This window comes from Agelaius phoeniceus, chromosome 1 (genome assembly GCF_051311805.1).
Source record: "Agelaius phoeniceus isolate bAgePho1 chromosome 1, bAgePho1.hap1, whole genome shotgun sequence".
NCBI classification, from domain to species: Eukaryota; Metazoa; Chordata; class Aves; order Passeriformes; family Icteridae; genus Agelaius; species Agelaius phoeniceus.
In genome coordinates, this window is record NC_135265.1 from 57,426,731 (window position 1) to 57,446,944 (window position 20,214).

At 36.2% G+C, this 20,214-nt stretch overlaps 1 protein-coding gene across 3 annotated transcripts in view; it reads left to right on the forward strand.

Moving 5' to 3' along the window:
* The window catches only part of ADCY1 (adenylate cyclase 1), a 161,156-nt gene that overhangs the window by 90,064 nt on the left and 50,878 nt on the right, over window positions 1-20,214 (forward strand). For all 3 annotated transcript variants that reach the window (XR_013182603.1, XM_054642300.2, XM_077179438.1), the window contains exons 5-7: window positions 4,837-4,964; window positions 12,078-12,236; window positions 13,691-13,832. Coding sequence is in view for 2 of the 3 variants with exons in the window: in XM_054642300.2 (XP_054498275.1) it covers window positions 4,837-4,964; window positions 12,078-12,236; window positions 13,691-13,832 (429 nt within the window). In the remaining variant the exon portion in view is untranslated. The remainder of the gene's footprint in view (window positions 1-4,836; window positions 4,965-12,077; window positions 12,237-13,690; window positions 13,833-20,214) is intronic.

The following is a 20,214-nucleotide window of genomic DNA, read 5'->3' on the forward strand; positions in this document are numbered from 1 at the left end:
ATCTGTGTTCCTTCTTCAGCCCTCATATCTCACCATTTTGCCCCGAGTTTTCTACTTCAGTGAAAACTGAGGCATCAGAAATTTGCATTTAATGGTTTCCCCCTATTGGGATTCTTTTCAATATGTGAAGAAAATATTGGAAAATAAGCAGATTTTTTTCAGGGAGTAAGACAATGTTTTTCTCCCCACAGAGGCATGCTGGGGTTTTAAGCTCCAGAACTGTTTCCTGTGCTGCCAGTGCATACATCTCATTCCACTTTTCTGCTGCATGTAGAGCTGCTCCTGTACTAATTTGCAGCTATGCCCAATCAATATCCAGAGATCTCACCATAGCTGAAGTCTGACATATAGTGAGGATGTCAAAGCCTTCCCTGAAACTATAAAGCCATCTGTAAGTCCAGGCCTAATAAATCTCCTCCCTTTTTCCTCATTTAAATGGTGAACATAAACATGGCTTTGGTTTCCCATTTCCTTTTTTTTTTTCTTTAAGACTAACTAACTTTACAGTCACTAAGCGTTGTAAGTAGCGATCAAACTCCTGTTCCCATTTATGTAGGCTAAGTAAAACAAAATATTTCTATTTCTGAAGTCCATAGCATTATGAGGAATTGCAAGTCCAGTAGGGTTCTGAGTTGGAGGAAATGGGAAACACTACTTATGCATCTCTTTTATGCATGCCTTTTTTTAGGCCTTATTAACCCTTTCTCTTACTCTACAAAGCATGAGCAAATCCACATTGGCTGGATATGGTAAAGAAACTTTTTGAACCTTAGATGGTGCAGTTTTTATTAAGAATGGCAAAAAAAAGTCTTTCTAATTTATGGATAATTAAAGTCATGCCTGCTCATAGATTGTGATTCCAGGAGGTTAGGACAATAAAAGTCTGAAAAGCATACTTGCAGATTAGGTTGCTTTCAGACTTGCAGACAAGAAATGGATGAATATAATAAGCAGTAAATATATTACAATTAAGTTACACAGGATCAGTCTCAGCCTTGGCACAATTCCACTGCAGTTAATGGAGTTACAAGACAGAGTTCAATGTTTACCCCTTTAAAATCTTGTGTTTTAAAATTGTAGTCTATCTGACCTTCCTCTTTGGCTAACTCTTAGAGGTACCCACATACCATGATGACACTTGACTATGTACAAATACATAGATTGTTGCAATGACAGAAGGAAGACCAGGGATTCATTCCAGCATTAGCGTCTGCCATCTCCAAAATAAATAAAAGCTTTAAAGAAACTCTTCTCCTACCAGACAGAGTTACAACAAACAAAAATTGACCCTGATTTTGAATCTATTCACATAAGAATTACCTACTCAGATAGTCTATTAATAAAAACAAAGTTCCAGCAGTGATAATAAGGATTGTTGCAATCTGACACGTGAGAAAGATCCTCCTTTAAAAGACTTTGCACTTATTCAATACAATCTCTTTGTTCTAGAGAACATCTGACTGTCATTCTTATGGGTTTTGCTGAGAGAAGTCTAACACCTTCTTAATAATTTCTTTGAGACAACACATATAAATGTATATATATTTATGCATAAGCTTTTTTTACAAACTGTAAAATCTTTTCCCTTTTTATTAAAAAATATTCTTATCCAGGGTATATCAAAGATTTGTCATGTATGGTACAAGAATGTGAAGGTAATGTTCTGAATTTTCAGTTTTTCAGTCTGAGTTGACAGACTTCACTCTTTAGGCAAAATGTATTAAATAAAGAACTACAACAACAACAGAACCTCAGAGTTGTTTGCAACAAAGCAGCTCCCTCCCCCCTCCCTGGTGTTACTTAACAGATAGACAGAATAATCTGCTTTATGAAGTGCTTTCCTGAAAGTGTGAAGAAAGCTCTTAGTAACTTCAAAGTCCTCTGCTTTCTGCATTGGGCTTCCACTACACACTGCCTGACCCTGTGACTGACAGTTGTGCCTGTGGCACCACAGGTGGCCAAGCTGCCTGCCTAATGCAGTGCTGGCAATCTCTAATGCTTTTTATCATGTCCATAAAACCAAATTACCTATTGTTTCTAAACAGACATTGCTTGTGTCAGTTGTGACTGGAATTAGTAACTATCACACATTAATTCATCAGCATCACAAATGTGAAAAATATTGACAAGAAAAGGATTTTTTTGAAGTTGTTGAGGAAATATAACAAAGACAGTGATGGGGATTTTTTATCAATTTGCATATCAGTCCTTAAAAAGATGGCTTTTTCAGAGCTGCACTGTGGCTCTCTCCTGGAAGTGTACCTCACATGTCAAGAAAAAGAAAACAACAATTTTTCTAGAGATTACTCTATATTAATTAATAAAGCAGGACAGTGAGGATAATATCTGATAAGGAACAAACAGGCTAGTGCTTTCAAAACCAACAGGTGATTTTGCCATATGTCTTCTATCAAGATAAATATCTCTCCAGAAAATACTGTTGCATTTATTTACTTCTTCTTTTATCTTCCTCCTGCACAAATAAGAAATTGACTCAGAAAAGTGGTAATGGAGTAAACTCTGTTTTGTTTTGGTTTGATTTTTTAATTTTATTTCTTTAATTGTCTACCAGGCTGTTATCAAGTCATTAGAAATGAACCATTTGTGAGGTAGACACTAATAGGAGAGATTGATTGATTAACATTTATGTGTTGTTCACCCCAGATTACTGAAATGGCTTTTCTGAATAGCTTTCCTAAAGGTCATATAGCCACTGCCTGGCCACAAATCATACATACCAAATTGAAAGATAAAAAGGGCCTTATAAAAGATTTTGAAGTATGGGTCAAAACTGAATTTATTTTGGAAAGCAGGCTTCAGCTTGAACTACTGAGTATGCTCTAGTGCTTCAAGATCTGCCCAAAATTGAGGAGTGATGGGGGAAGTCTTTTCTTGGCAGTATAATCTAGTGGTATCTAGTAAAAAACTTTGTGGTTTCCATTACAAAATGTAGTGATTCGTGTCCAAAAACCTTGAATTAAAAGGACTGTTCTGTATCAACGAAGATTTTGAGATCTGCATATTACTTTGTGCAGATCAATAATTTTTTACTTATTTACTTTGTGCATTTAGCAAAGGATTTCAAAAAAGTCTGAGTAAAATTGGTGAGACATTTTTGGCTATAGGCTGCAGGAATACTTTTAGGGCCCTGGTGATAGTCCTTCTAAAAGAATTATGCCTGTATTCATTAAAATATATTAGCAATGATAATTAGTGGAATATTTAAAATCCTGATGTACAGAAGAGCAAATGTCAACTAGTTACAACTGGAAAAGCCTACTACTTAAGCATTCCCAAAAAGACAGGTTTCCTCTTTGATTTGAGATCTGAATTTGCAATTTAATTTATAAAAAGAAGTAGACAAACCAACTTTCCCAAACTGTGTATTCTTCCATGCATGAACAGAGGTAATTCCTATTTATAGTACTTGTTCAATACTGAGTACCATTTACAAGTGGAGACGCATGGGAATGCCTTCAGCCAGGAAGTGTGTGCAGCAACAAGCCTCAAATGCTGGTGTATATGGTGATATGTCAAAGTACAGGATCACTGTAGGCATAAGCATTGCTTCTGAGATGGAATGTGGGTAATGATGTGGTCAGCTCAGGAAGACTTAATTCTTGTAGGCATGAGACTGGATGAAAATATATGTCTGCATGAGGAGCTGAATGAATATGATTCTATGATTAAGCTTTTTTTTTCCAGAAATTTTAAATTCCATCATCAACACCCTCTCTTTTTTTCCCTTCCTGTGTTGCTGAAGTCTATATTGCACACTGCTGGGAAAAGAATCAGACTTTTGTGGGTCCACTCCTATCATATTCACAACAGTTAATTTTTCATGGTGCTTACTGGAATAATCCCAGCTTCGTAAGTTGGATTCATTTAATCAGGTTTTTTACTTTTCTGTGCCAAACTCTAAATGGGTAGAACTTGCCATAGTCTAGTTTTTTTGATTTCCATTTGTTTCTGGGCCTACTCTTGTATTAATATTTGGAAAACTTAAGTATAGGAACGTATGAGAGAGTAAGTTTAATTACCATCTCGACATGTCTCCTCATAGTTCATTAGTTAAAGATACTGCTCTTTTAAAGGCATTTTTGTTAAGTGCTCTCTGTTTAGAAATTAACTTTCTGCTCAGATGGATGTAGCAATTATCACATGCCATCATTTTTGGGTTTTTTTAATGGGAGAGTTTTTACCAGAGTTCTTTGGCTGTAGAAATTAAACTTCATGCAAATAGAAGATAAATTTGATTGTAAAGCAAACTGACTATCTTCTCATCTGCAAGACTGTCATACTGATTATGCTGTATTGCAAACTGTGGCTTATGAATAGGTAATGCAAAAATGTATGTACCTTTACAGATAAATAATCTTTCCTGGTGAATTTGAACTGAATTTGAAATACAAGCTTCTCAGAATGCAAGCATTTCCCAATATCCAGCAGTGGTTTGGCCCCAGTCCTTTGGTTTGGGTTCATATAGAAATGAAGTCTCATTGCAAATCTTGAATTTATATTAACCTAGCATAAGGGCAAGGCAATAACATTTGTTCAGAACTATATCTTTAAGCGGTGTTAACCCATGTGTGTTGAACAATGCAGGGCTGATGTCCAGTATATATCTGTCTATTTATAAATAAATTAACAAATGCATGTCAGTACACAACAAATGTTGTGTACTGGGAACCGAGATTTCATTAACTGTAAATTACCTCATTTGATCATAAAAAGATTCTCTGAATTATTGCATAGTATTGGAGAAGATTTTTAGCCTGTTAGTATTGAAATATTTATATAAATAGTAAAACTTTTACCATTCTGTTTTTATGAAAGGAAAATCATTGCAGAAGAATAAAAATCCTAGGAGACTGTTACTACTGTGTATCAGGATTGACCCAGCCCAAAACAGATCATGCCCATTGCTGTGTTGAAATGGGACTGGATATGATTGACACTATCACGTAAGTATCATGCATGGTGAACCCAGACAGGAGTGCTGCAACAGCTACTATGTGGTGTTCAGGAAGTGTGCTCTTAGAAAAACATCAATGTCTGGTAGCACTACTCACCTGGCAAGTCACACTCCTGCACTCAGGCCACAGGACCCTGATTTCAGGAATGGACACTCTAGACATTGATTTTCCACTCCATTTAATCACTATAAGAAGTAAGTGTGCAAATTGAGTATGTAGAGGCACATACATGCACTGAATAGGTGACAAAAAGATAATTAGAAATAAGAAAATATACCCTATTGCCTATTGCCACAATGAAAGGACTCAAATGTGTTGCTTTGCCATGGTAAACACTGCTCATTTTGCACACCGGTATGTAAAGTCAAAACAAGTCCTGATATATACCCATTGTTTATGACTGTGTTTGCAGTCTCAGCATCATAGCCTGTTGATTATTCAATTTTAATGTAATGTTTAAACCTTTCATTTATTCTGCTTTTCAGAAATGTAACGTGAAATTTACTTTGCTGCTCAGATTTTTGTTTATGCTTGAGAGGTCTACATTGATCATTATTTTACCAAGGCAAAAAATATGGATATGAGAGAAGTGTGAATGAGCATTTAGCAGAAGCTGGAGATCTATTTCATTACATAGGAGGGAAAGGATAAAGATGGAAAATTTCTTCACTACTGTATTGCCCACTTCTTCTTTTCATTTGCTAAACATACAGAGCATGAAAAGCTGGGTAAATTAATTCATTTTCTCCCTTATTCAATGCAAGTTCATCACATTTGTAAGCATTGTAAAATTGACAAAATTCTTTTTAATCTCTTAATCTAGAATTTCTGATAGTCTATGATAATATAAAATCAAAAATAAAAAAATGTGTATTCTTTAGCAGTATATGGATTCTCCATTTATAAGGAAGCCCTGACCTTTGGAAACATAATTAGATGTACAGGACTTGTACACATTTTTCAAAAACCTTTTGGTTTGTTTGGGGTTTTTTAAATTCCTGGAAAGAAATAGATGATGCTGTCATTCTCTTTTAAACTAGCATTGATCTTTAATTCATTACTTGTGCTGTATTTCATGTATACAAATAAGGTATTAGTATAGCTGTTGGAACTTTCCTCTTTAGGATGTTTCAGTTTTACTATTAGAAATGAACATGTTCCCTTTTTAGGGTATATTTTATTGGCTACTGACATGATAATGTAAACTTGGAAAAGGAGTTGAATTAGAAAAGAATGAACTGGGGCTGTTCAGTGTGTAGAAGAGAAGGTTCAGAGGAGTTCTTATCAATGCAGACAAATACGTAGAGTGAGGGAGTAAAGAGGACTAAGCCAAACTTTTCTCAGTGACATCCAGCACCAGCACGAGAGGAAATGGGCACAAACCGAAGTGTAAGAAATTAAATTTCATTAGAAGAAAAACTTTTTTTTTACTGTGCAGGTAGTCAGATACTCAAGAGGTTCCACTGAAAAGTTGTGGCATTTATGCCCTTGGAGAGGTTTAAACCAAGCTGGGCAACAGTTCTGGACACCCTTCCGTAGCTGGCTGTTCTCTGAGCAAGTATGTTGGTCTAGATGATTTCCAGAGCCCCTTGCAGCATCAGCAACTTTGCAATTTTATGTGGATGAGCTGTAGTATGCTATCTAGGCATGTTTAGTCACAAGTTATAGTAGAAGATAACTGGCCATTTCAGATTTAATTTTTTAAAGAATTCATAAATTTTAGGTCCTTTGTGTAGCTAGTTGTCAGAGCATGGAGGAGAGCAAGATGGTCAAGAGGTAAGGTTTCAAGATAATGCCAGATCTACTTAAAGTTGTTTGATGGCTAGGGATATATTCTGCATTCTTTGTGCATAAGCACAATTAGTCTCTTTCCTTCCCAGAAACTGAAGTTAGAAGATAGATTCCCCAGACTAATTTGTTTTACAATGTGTTTAGTAAATGAAAAAGAGAAATCAGGAGCTTCTGACAATGAAGTTGGAAAGCATTTTATATTGTATTGGTATGATTATTAAGCTTTGTTTATCAGTTCCATGAGATAGAAAGTCACATGCAGAGGTGGATGCCAGCTGGAAGTCTTTTTAAAGTCCATTCACTTTATCATAAAATTCAGGTCTTGGCATTATAAATTTATGCTTGGAATTTGTCATCCCTAGTGATAAGTTTGTCATGTTATCTGGGATGAATTAATAAATAAATAAAATCACTTGAACTGTGATTCATAGGATGGATCTGTCAAAAGTGTCCATTCCAGAGATATGTACTAACAAGAGATGGGTTCTTTTTCTGGAAAATCAAGGAATAGAAACTTCCATGGCTGACTGTTGGTTCTGTGATGAATGTGTTCACATAAACTGATACATTTCATTCTCTTAATGTTCTGCGTAACTGTTATCCTTCAATATGGTGCTGAATGTGTCATCTGAGAACATAATTTTCAAGGTATCATAAAATAATTATAATTTTCACATTTCATCCACCTTCCTCAAAGTGTTTTCTTGAAGAGAACAGAACCAAAATAATTATGGGAGAAGCTTTTTATTCTTAAAAACTGACAAAACAGATAGTGTTATATTCTGATTTTATTCCAAAAGAACTTCTGCAACCATTGTGTCAGTGCCTCAGTACAGGCCAGGTTTGTTCTACTTAAGAGTCACTTAAAGTGCCACGGCAATGAGTGAAGTGCTCAATACCACCAATGTTGCTTATACCATAGGAGTTTTGACTGTCATGCTTTTGCTAGTAATATAATTAAAATGATCATATTCATTAGTGCCTTTAATATGTCATGTATTTTTCTAATGTGGCCTATGTCTTCACCTTGGTTATGAACATTGTGTTAGGCCAAGTCTCTCTTCACCTTACTTAAATTGATTGCCACATTTGAAATTTCATTCTCATGTACTACAGTGTTTTACCTTCTAAATAGATATATTTGTTAGCTAACTGCCATGTAGAAAAGTTATGCCCAGCTAACAAAGCTCTTTCCCTCCTTTTCTCCTCCAAAAACTGTCTAGAGTTCTGTTTTAAGCAAGTGTTATGGGGGAAATTTTACACATTCTTCCTAGTTTTGGCTTTCCTTAGACAGAACTTCATCAGTAGACACAAATTGTATTAAACAATTCTTTGGCTCAGTACAGCAACTCCTCTTTGGAGATGAAATGTGGTGAAATGACACACCTATTTACCTGCATTCAGTAATGTTGCAGAGCAAGAGGTAATCTGTAATGTTTCCAATTGAAAATAAAGAGAGATTCTGAGTGAGTAGTATGTAAATACTATATTTTGGACTGGATCAAAATACTCAGGTTAACATTCATAAACTCTTCAAAACTTTAATGGAATCCGTCGTCATTCCTGTTGTCACATAGACAGTACATTTTGATGATGCTTCTTCTGTTAACACGTTACTAGGATGCCATTTTAGTACTGACTCAGTGGGAATTGCATCATTAGCTGCATCACTGACTGTGTGTAGTAGCAGGGAGCATGGCACTGCAGGAGCACATCTGTGGATCACAGCAACTGCTGCTGACTGTTTTAGTCCAACCTACAATACTGTGGTGAGGAGGGGAAGGTTACTTTAGAATAAGTCTCATCTGATGTTCTGATTGAATGTTGTTGCTGCTTGTGGGCTTTGAAGAGGTCTGAAGGAAAATGAAGTCCATGAACTTTTACTTCTTGAGAACTGGGCAATCCAGTGGGGTTTATCAGCTATTTTCTGTGACACATAGGTGATTTTATCCTGAATGGATCATTCCACCTAATGTGAATGACTCCACCAGTCATCATGTAAAATCTCACAGATGGAAGCTGGGCAAATTTGCATCTAGGGAGGTTTTTGCACTGGAAAGGTTGATGCTTGAACTGTCCCCTTTTAATGGGTTTGGCCATTGGCTGACCAAAAGCACCAGGAAAGGGAGAAGAACTATAGAAGCCCATTTGCATAAGTCAAATGGAAATATCAAGATTTCCTGTGTGATTTTTGTCTGAGGAAATAGACAGAACCATTAACTTCCCTAATGTCAACACTCTTGAAGCTTTTCCCCTGCTCATCCAAAAGTCCAGGGCCTAGAAATGTTTGAACTGGCAGGAGTGAATTGATGTCAAGTTTTTAGAGAACCAGCAGCTGCATTTTTAAGCTGTCTACCAGTGGTAAAAGCTTCATCAGCTTGCACCTTTGCCAGAGCAAGCCAGCAGCCCTTCAACAGCCCTGTCTCTCTGTCCTAGTGCTCTGCAGCAGCTGAGCAATACTCTGGGGAAGTCTAGGTAATTGAAGCAAAAATTATATCTATGCCTTTAAGCAGGAAACATTAATTTCTGCTGATATTTTTAGACCTAAGGAAAAGACCTAAGTAATTATAAGAAATGGCATGCAGAGTTTTTTTGTTTCAAACAAAATGCTCAGGAGCACAGGTCTGAAGCTGTTCTGCAGGCAATCTAAATTAATTTCATGCCTTGTAGCAGCACATCAAATACTTGTAGTTAAGGAGGGAACTAAAATTTAAAGGCTTTGTAGGATACTTGAGCTGTCAGGGTAGATGCTTTTCTTATTAGTCAATTCCTTAGATTCTGAACACAATTGGTTTAAAAAGAAAATGGTTTTTTGATTTCCATTTGTTTTTGGGCCTACTCTTGTGTTAACATTTGGAAAACTTAAGTATAGGAACAATGAGAGAATAAGTTATAATTAATAATTTATTTGAGAAACTCCTTTTTCCTGTTCCTAGCTGGTTTGTGAAGTGCTGATATTGTCTCAGAAATGTATTTACAATTTAAAATACCTTACTGGACATTTTTGTGATATTTTATGGTAGAAATGTTGATGCTATTTAGAAACATGGTCATTTTACTGCTCTGAATTTCAATTTGAAGCCTCTTCTTTAAATATTACCTAATATTCCTTATTTCTGATAGTTCAGTGGGGTTTATTTATGGAAATTATCTGCATAAAGAGCACAAAGGTCTACAAGATAAACTCAAAAAATGTAATGACCTTCTCATGAGCTTTTTTTTCCTACTCAAATTTAATAATGATGAAAGCATCTCTGAAACACATTGTACCTTCTGGGGAAGATGTAGAAATGTATTCTCAGTTTATATTTTTGACTAAGTGAGTATTTATGGAAAGTTTTTGCTCAAAACATAAATTTCTTTCAGGTTCTGCTTTATGGTTCATTGGTGCATTATACAGTTCAGCTTATTGAACAAAGAGTATGATCAGCCATGTTCTATTTCTCAACTCATATTTTTTCATTTACTTTTTGTTATTCTATTAACATTTCTAAAAGGAGACTAAATTTACTCCAGTCAGACAAAGCAATGTCAAAGCCTTGAGTGAACTTTATCCATGTCTGGATTTCACTGTCTTTCCACATACATTTAGTCTGAGGTTTTTGGTTTTTTTTTTCAATGGAGGAGGAGGGAACCAACAAACAAAAAACTCACACTCATTTGTGAACAGAGAAACCCAAACATTTGCGGGTTTATTAATTAAGATTATTACATAGGTTCTTAATTATGCAGGAGAACATAGGCAGACAAGGTGTAATCCTGAAGGGCTTTATCTTGCAAGGTGTGGGCTTGGTGTAAGGTCAATCTGTTAATGACACAATACACATGCTCAGGTGAACATACAAAGTGCAGTCGCTTGTTGTTAGGTGGCTTATGGTATTAGGGTCCTTCATTTCCTCAAAGATCTGTCAAATCATGTGCACAACAAAGCATTGGAACACTAGAATCCTTTTAGGACTCCTTGAAGTCATATTCAAGGCTTGACTGGGAACAGATACTGAGTGAGGAAGAGCTGACTTGCAGTGAGTAGGAATAGGAAAAGGAAATGTTTAATCTTTCAGAAAGCTGTGCATAAGCCTTTCTATGCTGTTGCATAGAATATGACTGAAAAATATGTTATGCCAAGATTCCCTGTGGAGATAAAAGAGATCTCCATGTTACTGACATTAGTGATGGCTGACATGGAATGTAGCTTCATAGGTGAAGGGTTTCTTATTTAAATTGAAGCCAAGTATCTTTGCTGCACATCCCACATCTTGATCTATGCTGACCTTTTTGTTAATTTTATTTAAACAAGTACAACTTCTGAAATAGTTGAAAAATCTTTCTAAAGGCATCTCTGTAAAATCCAGTGTAACTGGATGACACTTGAAAAAAAAAATGGTCAATGAAGGCCAAGGGGAAATGATAGCTAGAGTTCTATTTTAAGGTCTTGTTCTATTAAATGCATTGGAAAATTCAAATTAGGAAAGTCAAATAGAAATAAATTCTTACAGTGATAGTCAGTTTCCTTTATTCAGAGATAGTATCACTTTCTGGACAGTAACTGCACTGTGGAATGACAGGTGTTTGTCTAACAGAAAGACCTGAAAAAAATCTATTTACAGTGTTATTAAATAACATGTAATATTTAAGACTCTTTGTTTCAAAGTGCCTTTTCAGTGTTCACAACTTTGTGCAGAGTGCAAGTCATAGCATGCTCTTCATTCACAGAAATGAAGAATCTTTCCTTATTGTGGCACAAAAAAAATATTCTTTTAATAAAAATTTTGCAGATTAATTCATCCTTTACCAGCTATACAGTGAAAATCTCTGAACATTAGATTTCATATACAGGTGCAAGACTAGTCACAAGTTGTTTCAGTGCCACTCTTATGGGAGCTTTGGAATGATATTAGTGTTTGTAATCACTCTGCTGTTCTTACAATGATTTATTACTTTTGTCAGTTTCTTCGTCCTGTACTCTAGTAACTGGGTAATTGAACGAATTAGAACATAGTAGATTGGAAATAATTATTTATACATTGACAATCTCAATTAGTGCTTCTTTTCTCACAGAAATGGTCAAGAAATTTAGAAATACTGATATTTTGGTTCAACAGTAATTAAAATATAACAAATATTTTTTTTTTTTTTGGAATTGCAATTAAGGCTTTGAAACTAGTGAAGGTAGAGAACAGTACCGGAATATACCATTTCAGGTTTATAAGACCCTTTCTATTTGGTCATGTATAAATATATGTGTTAATTTTGGGAGAAAATGAAAAGCAGTCATCATCTAAATAATAATTCTGATGCTGTCCATTACAGATCTGTTGCAGAAGCCACAGAGGTTGATCTCAACATGAGAGTTGGATTGCATACAGGCAGGGTGCTTTGTGGGGTCCTGGGTCTGCGAAAATGGCAATATGATGTCTGGTCAAATGATGTGACATTAGCTAATGTAATGGAAGCTGGAGGACTGCCTGGGTAAGTCTGAAAAAAGAAGTAGGAAAAAAAATAGAAAACTCTATGGGTGAAGAATTTCTTCCATTTTTTAAGGCATTTTCAAGGTAATTGCTGTTGAGGAAAAGGATTGTATTTGGCAGGAGCAATCAATATAATATGTGATTTATCCTGTGTAATTTTCCAAATGATCTTGATATTTACATAAGTAATATGTTAGATTAGAAGTAAAACATTTTAAAACAAAATTGTTTTTAGAAGTTGCCGAATCTAAAAAGTAGGAATGAGACAATATTAGGAATGTAAGAATGCTAGACTTTGATCATTTCATGTTACAAAATAAAACCCTGTAGCCATTCCAGGAATTTTTTACCCTTACACACCTCTATACTATGAGGGGGGAGGGGGATGCCTTGCTCCTTTTACATGGCCAGATTTCCAACACTAGTTGTATGGTACAGAAAAGACATAACAGTTTCTGAACTCAGATATTGATGACATTTGCAAATGATACAGTAGCACATAAACCTGCAGCCAACCCATGGGGCATGTCCTGGAACTTGAAGTACTCATTGCACAGCCTTGGTCACAATTTAAATACACACAGTGAACATTTGCAAAGGTGCATGGGTGTTCTGTGTGTAGCTCACATTTGGACTAGAAGCTACCATACTGTTTTTGATTTTTGCGAGATCTTGATTACTATATAAAGGACAAAGGAACCAATTAATTTTTTTTGTGATAATGATAAATTTTTATTTATTATATACATCTACTTTAGATAATTTTGGCAGCGTATTTTATACATTATCTTAAAGTTACCCAGTGAAAAAAAAATCTGAACACATGTTTATAGAGGAAAGCAGTAAAATTTTTTCAGATACCTTTTCTGAAGACATTTCAAATATATGGGGTCTTTCCGGAGAAAATGTGAGAACTTTTTCAGGATAAGAAAACTCAAAAATAATATTAAAGGTTGGTGTATTGCCAAAACAAAATGAGTCAGAAAGCTGCCTCTGAAACAGAGTGGATGAATAATATGAGTCAGAGATGTGAAGTGAAACAGAAAAAGAAGTTTCTGCTTTACACACAAGAGAGGTTTGGAGTGTGATGTCACAAGTTTCAAACAGCAGGATGTTTTTCCAAGCAGCCATTGAGGTAAAAACTTAAGGCCACACGATGTAGAAGATCATGTGCAGACACTCTACAAAACAGCAAATCTGCAAGTGTTTGGATAGTCAACAGTTGTCTTTCTGTTCACTTTGCCTAAGTTTAGAAAATGCATGTAATAGAATTTTTTTCCATGCTCAATTTGGCTAAAAGTACAAAACATAACTTTTTTTTTTTTCATCAAACCTATGGTCTTGCATGTAAATTGACCTCTTGATCTCTTTTTGACCTTCTGTACAGGAGTGTATTTTGGTAGCAAGAAGCTCATAATCTTTGCTTTAAACAATAATGTCTAATTTTCTCTCTAGGAAAGTTCACATTACAAAGACCACCTTAGAGTGCCTAAATGGGGACTACGAGGTAGAACCAGGATACGGTCATGAAAGGAATAGTTTCTTGAAGAAGCATAATATTGAAACATATTTTATTGTGCCATCCCATCGTAGGAAGGTATGCCTATTGAGTGATATGTTTTCATAATTTAAAAACTGTTCTGTGCTATTCTGAAAGCAGAGACAATGCTAGGTTGTTTTGTTGTTTGCTTTTTTTTTTCCTGAAAGCTCTTCAAACATTATTGAAGGCTCAGCAGTTACCATTTACTCAAAATGGTAACATTTTGAATCTCAGCATGTGGTGAGGTGATGACAGTGGTTTTCCAACAGCGCGACTACAAGTCACATCTTTCCTCTTCAACTGGTTACTGAGCACAGTCTTTTGTTCTACTGAAAAATGTGTCTTGTGAATGCAGTAGGAGTCTTGAAAGTCCATAACTGTTGTTTAAACATTTTCAATTTGGTAAACCTTTTCTACATCACCAGGCTTATACTTGAAGTTATCTATCATAACATGATAACAGGCCAAGAGAAACTTTATTGCCTTTTATGTCAGCCAGAGAATTTGGGATACAGATTTTTGCACCCTTATCTTCTGAAACTCTGTGCAAATAAGTTTAATTCAGGGATTTTAACCTTCAAGGGGAAAATTATTTTACCCAATTCTGAAAGTATTGGTCAGGTTTTAAAGTGACGTCTTTATACACACCAGGTTTTTAAGCTATCAGAACTCCATATTTGAGGGTTTTAACCATCAAGTGTCTGAGAAAAACATAACCACAAAGAAACAGGTCATCTTGAATTTCCTATCTCCAATCAGTTTTTTGGCCTTAATTTGATGACTATCTGAGTTTTTATGAAAATGTTGGGAGTCCAGTCACCAGGATAATTTGATTCTGGGATTGAAAATGCCATTGTTTTATTCTGGAAAGGCTGCTGCAAGAGTGATTTTATGTACTTCCTCTGAAGCATCTTCTTATTAGAGAGATGGAGTTTTCTCATGCACTATGAAAATCATGCAATTTCACATTTTGTTCCTCTGGTATATATGATTAAATTCAGTTTTAGATAATATGAAAGAAAACAGTTGGAAAACCAACTGTGGTTTAAATTCTGTTTGGGCAGTCAGTGAGATTGGTTTTTGGTGGCTTTCTTGAAATCAGTACTAGCATTTTTTAGGAAATCAGTATTTCTTAAATTAATCAATCCAAATAAGGAAGAAAATGAAAGGAAGAGTTTATTCAAGGTAGGTGTGTTGCTTATTGCTGTTAGATTGTATTAGTTTTCTGTTGTTTTCAATCCTTCAGCATTATGTATAATTTCATTTTTATATAATAATTTATCAGGTTTCATTTCATATTAAGGAAATAAATAGTAGAATTTCAGGAAATTGTTCCATTTATTGGTGCAAAAAGACAAGGAGAGACAAAAGGGAATTAGTATGACTTTTACATAGAAAAACAATTCTGCTACAAAAAACAGTGACTGAGGAACAGAAGCTTGACAATCACATATGGAAGGAAGCCAGGTCAATGCATGTTTAATGTGCAAGAGTGAGAGTGTACTGCTGTGAGAGCACACATTTCTTTGTCTTCGCAAGATTGGTGAGAAACTGCTGGTGATTGGTGAGAAAGGACTGCTTGGTTTGTCATCAGCTATATAAACCCAGATGCCATCTTACCCATGGGTGTCACTGAAGAGTCTGTGGAAATGGCAGAGGCTGCTCCACAGCTTGGCTAACATTAGCTGTCCAGCATGCATCAATGGCGTGTCAGCCATGAAAGAACCCTTCATGAATTTTACTGGTGTTGACTGGTTTTTCCACTGGGCTCACAGGTCAATCAGCAAGCCACTTTGCTGTTTGTCACAGTCCATCACAGCTATGCCCAGTCTTTGTACACTTGCATACTGATCACTGACCACAAGCTACATAATAGCATATTTGCCTTCTAAATAAACACCTGCTGTTCCCTCCTAGCCCAATTCATTCACTACCTCTTTAGAGACATAAAAATAGATGGCTACCCATGAAGCACAGGCAAGACAGAGTTTCACCTGGCGAATGTAGGTATCTTCCGGTTTAATATTGCATTCCTTCCTCTTGAACCTCGGCAGCTGAAATGCAGTTTTTATTATATATCATCTCTGACATTAACATGAGCTGACTCAGGCAGGTATGATACCAAGTGGAATGAAAATCAATGTTATGAGCAACAGATGACCAAGAATATGTTGAATTTGAAGCAAAAATACGACCACTTGGAGTTTTGTTAAACATTATCTGTTCAGAAGACACATGCCCCACATTCTTCTATATTTGGTCTGACAGGAAAATTTTTCATCACTGTCACTCTAGCCAAGAATGATAATAACAGTGTAACATGACTCATTCATGTACCAGTTACATTTTAAATATGAACAAATTATAAATTATTCCCATCTTTTAAATCTTCCGTTGAATTAGCTAACTTTTGTGATCTGATCTGCTTGCTAGTTTAGTGTGAGAGCACCACTAAGCAGCCACTGAAGGAATAATTTTTTTTTTGTTTTGTTACAGTTTTTATTTTGGTAAAGAATATATTAGTCTGTTATTATCTATTAGTCTATGCAGTCAACAGCTTATTGTCCACCTGGAGACCAGTGAAAAATGGTGTCCCATAGTGGTCAATGGTGAGGCCAATACTGTTCAACATCCTTGTCAATGACCTGGAAAGTGCACCTCCAGCAAGTTTGCTGATGACACCAAGCTGTGTAGAGAGAGTCAACACACTGGAAGGAAGGGATGCCATCTAGAGGGACCTGGGCAGGCTTGAGAGGTGGGGCTGTGTGAACCTCATGAAGCTCAATAAGGCCAGCAACAGCTGGGTTGGGGCAATCTTAGGTACACCTACAGGTTGGTGAGAATGAATGAGAATACACTATGGATAAGAACTTGGCAGTGATGGTTGATGAAAGCTCAACATCAGCTGGTAGTGTGTGCTCACAGCCCAGAAAGCCAAGAGTGCCTTGAGCTGCCTTAAAAGGAGAGAAGCCAGCAAGTCAAAGGAGATGATTCTGCCTCTCTACTCTGCTCTGTAAGACCCCACCTGCAGTTCTGTTTTGATATCCCCATCATAAGTTCCTTCCTCCAACAAAGAGCTGTTGGAGCAAGTCCAAAGGAGGACCATAAAGCTGACAAGCAGACTGGAGCACCTCCCCCACAAACACAGGTAGAGAAAATCCGGGCTCTTCAGCCTGGAGAAGAGAAGGCTGTGTGGAGACATCACAGCAATTTCCAGCATCTGAAGGGAGCCTACAGGGAAGCCAGAGAGAGACTCTTCAGCAGGAGCTGTAATGATAGGACAAGGAGTAATGGCTTCCAACTGAAAAAGAGTTGGTTAGGTTACTTGTCAGAAAGAAATACTTTACCGTGAGGGTGGAACAGTTTGCCCAGAGAATCTGTGCATGCTCCAACCCTGAGTGTTCAAGACCAGTTTGGATGGGGCTTTAAACAAACTTGTCTAGTGGAAGGTGTCCCTGCCTACAGTAGGGGTTTGGAACTAGATGATCGTTAAGGTTCCTTCCAACCCAAACCATTTTATGATTCCATTATTATTGTTATTATTAGGTAATATTTATGCATAATTGACTGAATTACATTCAGCTTCTAAACACACTTATATAATGAATCTGATTTCCACTGGCAGAATTTTTTTAATTAAAAGAATCTTTTTTGCTGATTTTCATAGTTAAAAATTTATGCAAAAGGGCTTTTTTCATAGATGTTTCCTGATACATACCCTGATAAAGTTACTAGCTTTTTAAAAGCTATCACATTTCTCTTAAGTAAGTAAAGTTTGATTATATCTTCTTGATATTTTATATTGATATTAATACTTACAGTCATGCGACAAAAATACTGCCCTGAGAGAAAATTTGAAAATTTTGATTTATGTAAGTAAACACAAATCTGACCATACACATGAATGCCTTGGGCTTTTAAAGGAGATTTGATCCAGATAGAAAAACATATATATTTCTATTTAATATATAAAATTGAATATATTAAATATTCACAAGATTCATACTCTGTGCTTTAGAAACATGATTATTCTCTTAGTTTCAAAAAATTCTAACTTTGTGAAGTATAGTAAATATTACTTTATATAGATTTTATTTCAAGAAAAAAAAATCTAGGCCATATCTCTTAATCTCAGAGCCCCTTACAAGAACTTTATAACTGTTTAGACTAGCTAAATAACTTTTTCTACTAATGATTTCTTGGTAACCCATCTGACTAATCCTGTTATGACATTCAAGCTGTTTGCCTAAAATTTAATTTATTTTAATTTTTTTAATAGACTGTATCTGGCTTTCCTCAGAATCCTTTCTTCTTTCATTGTCAGCACTGACATTAGTCAAAGCATCTTTGCCTCAGTTTCCTACTGACATAGCTGACTCCCAGAAGCACAGCAGAGGTAGGGGGCTTAGCTGGACTGTCTGCTTCCTTTCTTTGATTGCTCTAGAAAGTCTGATTCTCCTGCAGTAAAACACCTCTAAGGCTGGGTCCAGCCTCAGTGATATCTGAGTGGTTTTTAACTTGGCCTCACTTCTTTGTATTTATTGCAGCAATTCACTCTGTGGTGGCACCTCTCTGGTTTTGAAAGGACTCATTATTTCAAAAGCTGAGAAAACAGCCCAGCACAGCCAATTAAGTAAAATTCCTAAAGGTACTTCTACAGATAGCCAAGCAGTGAGGAGAAGTGATCAAATTTTCATGAAGGGAAAGATTTCTCAGAATGTGTTCATTTTTGCCTTTACAGAAGTTGGCCTGCCATCACTGTTACCCATTGCCAGCCTTAAGGGAACCTGCTTCATGGTGTAACTTTGCTGGCTCCAGACACAAGGCTGAGATAAATACTGCTGTGTACTGCCAGCAATTGAGAGACAGGACTCCACTTAGGTGCAAGCAAGAAGTCGTTTATTGTAAAGTTGTGAAGTTGTGAAGTCATTTATTCTATCTAAAGCTCGGTTTATATATTCTCGTAGCTTTGAACAAAATTTTCCACTGCCAAGCAATAATCACAATACTAATGTTACTTAGCGATATTGCTTAACCACAATCTTACAGGTGCAGTCTTACATGACTACCTTAAAACAAAGTACCACATTTCTTTTAGCTTCTTCCTTTACATTTCTATTTGACGTCCCCATGGTTTCTGGCCTACAAAGGCCAAGATGTCCACACCATCCACCATCTCCATAGTACTCTCTGCTCCACTGCCCAGCTGCCTCCCCATAGTGTACCATGAACAGCAATAAAGCTATGTCCAGGAATGGAGGTCATTGAGTGCAAAAATCATAGGGAAGTACTCTTGATACAATTTACAAATTATTCCTGTGTCTTCATAGGGGTCTCTTGGATTTTACAGTCTACCTCAAACATAATCAATAATTGCCTTCCAATAGATTGCAAATCACCATCTGTAAAATTTCTTTTAATCCACTAGTGAGTTATTCACCAGTGGGGTACTCAAATATATTAGTCTTCTGTTTGTGGCAGTGTAAATCACATGCTATCTGCACCTACTATTTGAATAGCACGGAAAGATGGACAGTCATGAAAAATCCATGAAAGTGAGTTCTATATCTGTTTGCCCTTTGGAAACTAGATTTTTCTCTGAAGAGATTGACACTTTTTTCTACCTTACTATGTACATAGAAAGCCAGGCCAAGCAGTCTCAGTAAATTCTTTCTGTGGCTTGGATAGCCCTGCTTTCTTATCTGAAGTCTCTGAGCAATACTATGCCCACTCTGAAAATCCAGGTGAAAACCACTTTTTTTTTTCTGAATCCTTATTTAGTTATCCAGCCAGAGGGAAGTGGATGCTGGTTAGAGGCATGGTGCTCTGTGTCCTGTCTGGTTTGCTGTGTTGAATCATGCCCTAAACATTCCAATTCAGATGGCTAAAACCACAGTTTTATTTTTGCCCAAAAACTACTCATAGCAAAAAAAAAAAAAAAAAAAAAAAAAACAAAACAGTAGTAATCAAAACAATGTTTCAGAAAGAGGAAATTACTATTTTCAGTCTTTTGAATTTCAGGGAAAATTAGCTGAAAGATTGATGATTCAATAAGTAAATGCAGCTTAGCAACATCCTTTGGAAAATTCTATTTAAAATGTAAAAACTCTTGAAATGTCATAATTCTCTGGAGGAATTATCTACAATACACACCTCTGACATAATTTATTGTCAACTGCAGATGGATTTAAAGCTCAAAAGGTTGATCACAATTTCTCTGACTCACGACAAAATAGGGAGAAATTCAGAAAATTGAGATTCACACAGAATCACACAGAATCAACTAGGCTGGAAAAGACCTTTGAGATCATCAAGTCCAAGCTGTTACCAAGCACCATCATCTCTACTAGACCATAGCACTGAATGCCACATCCAGTCTTAAACACCTTGACAGCTTGTGACTCCACTACTTCTCTGGGCAGCCCATTCCAATGCCCAA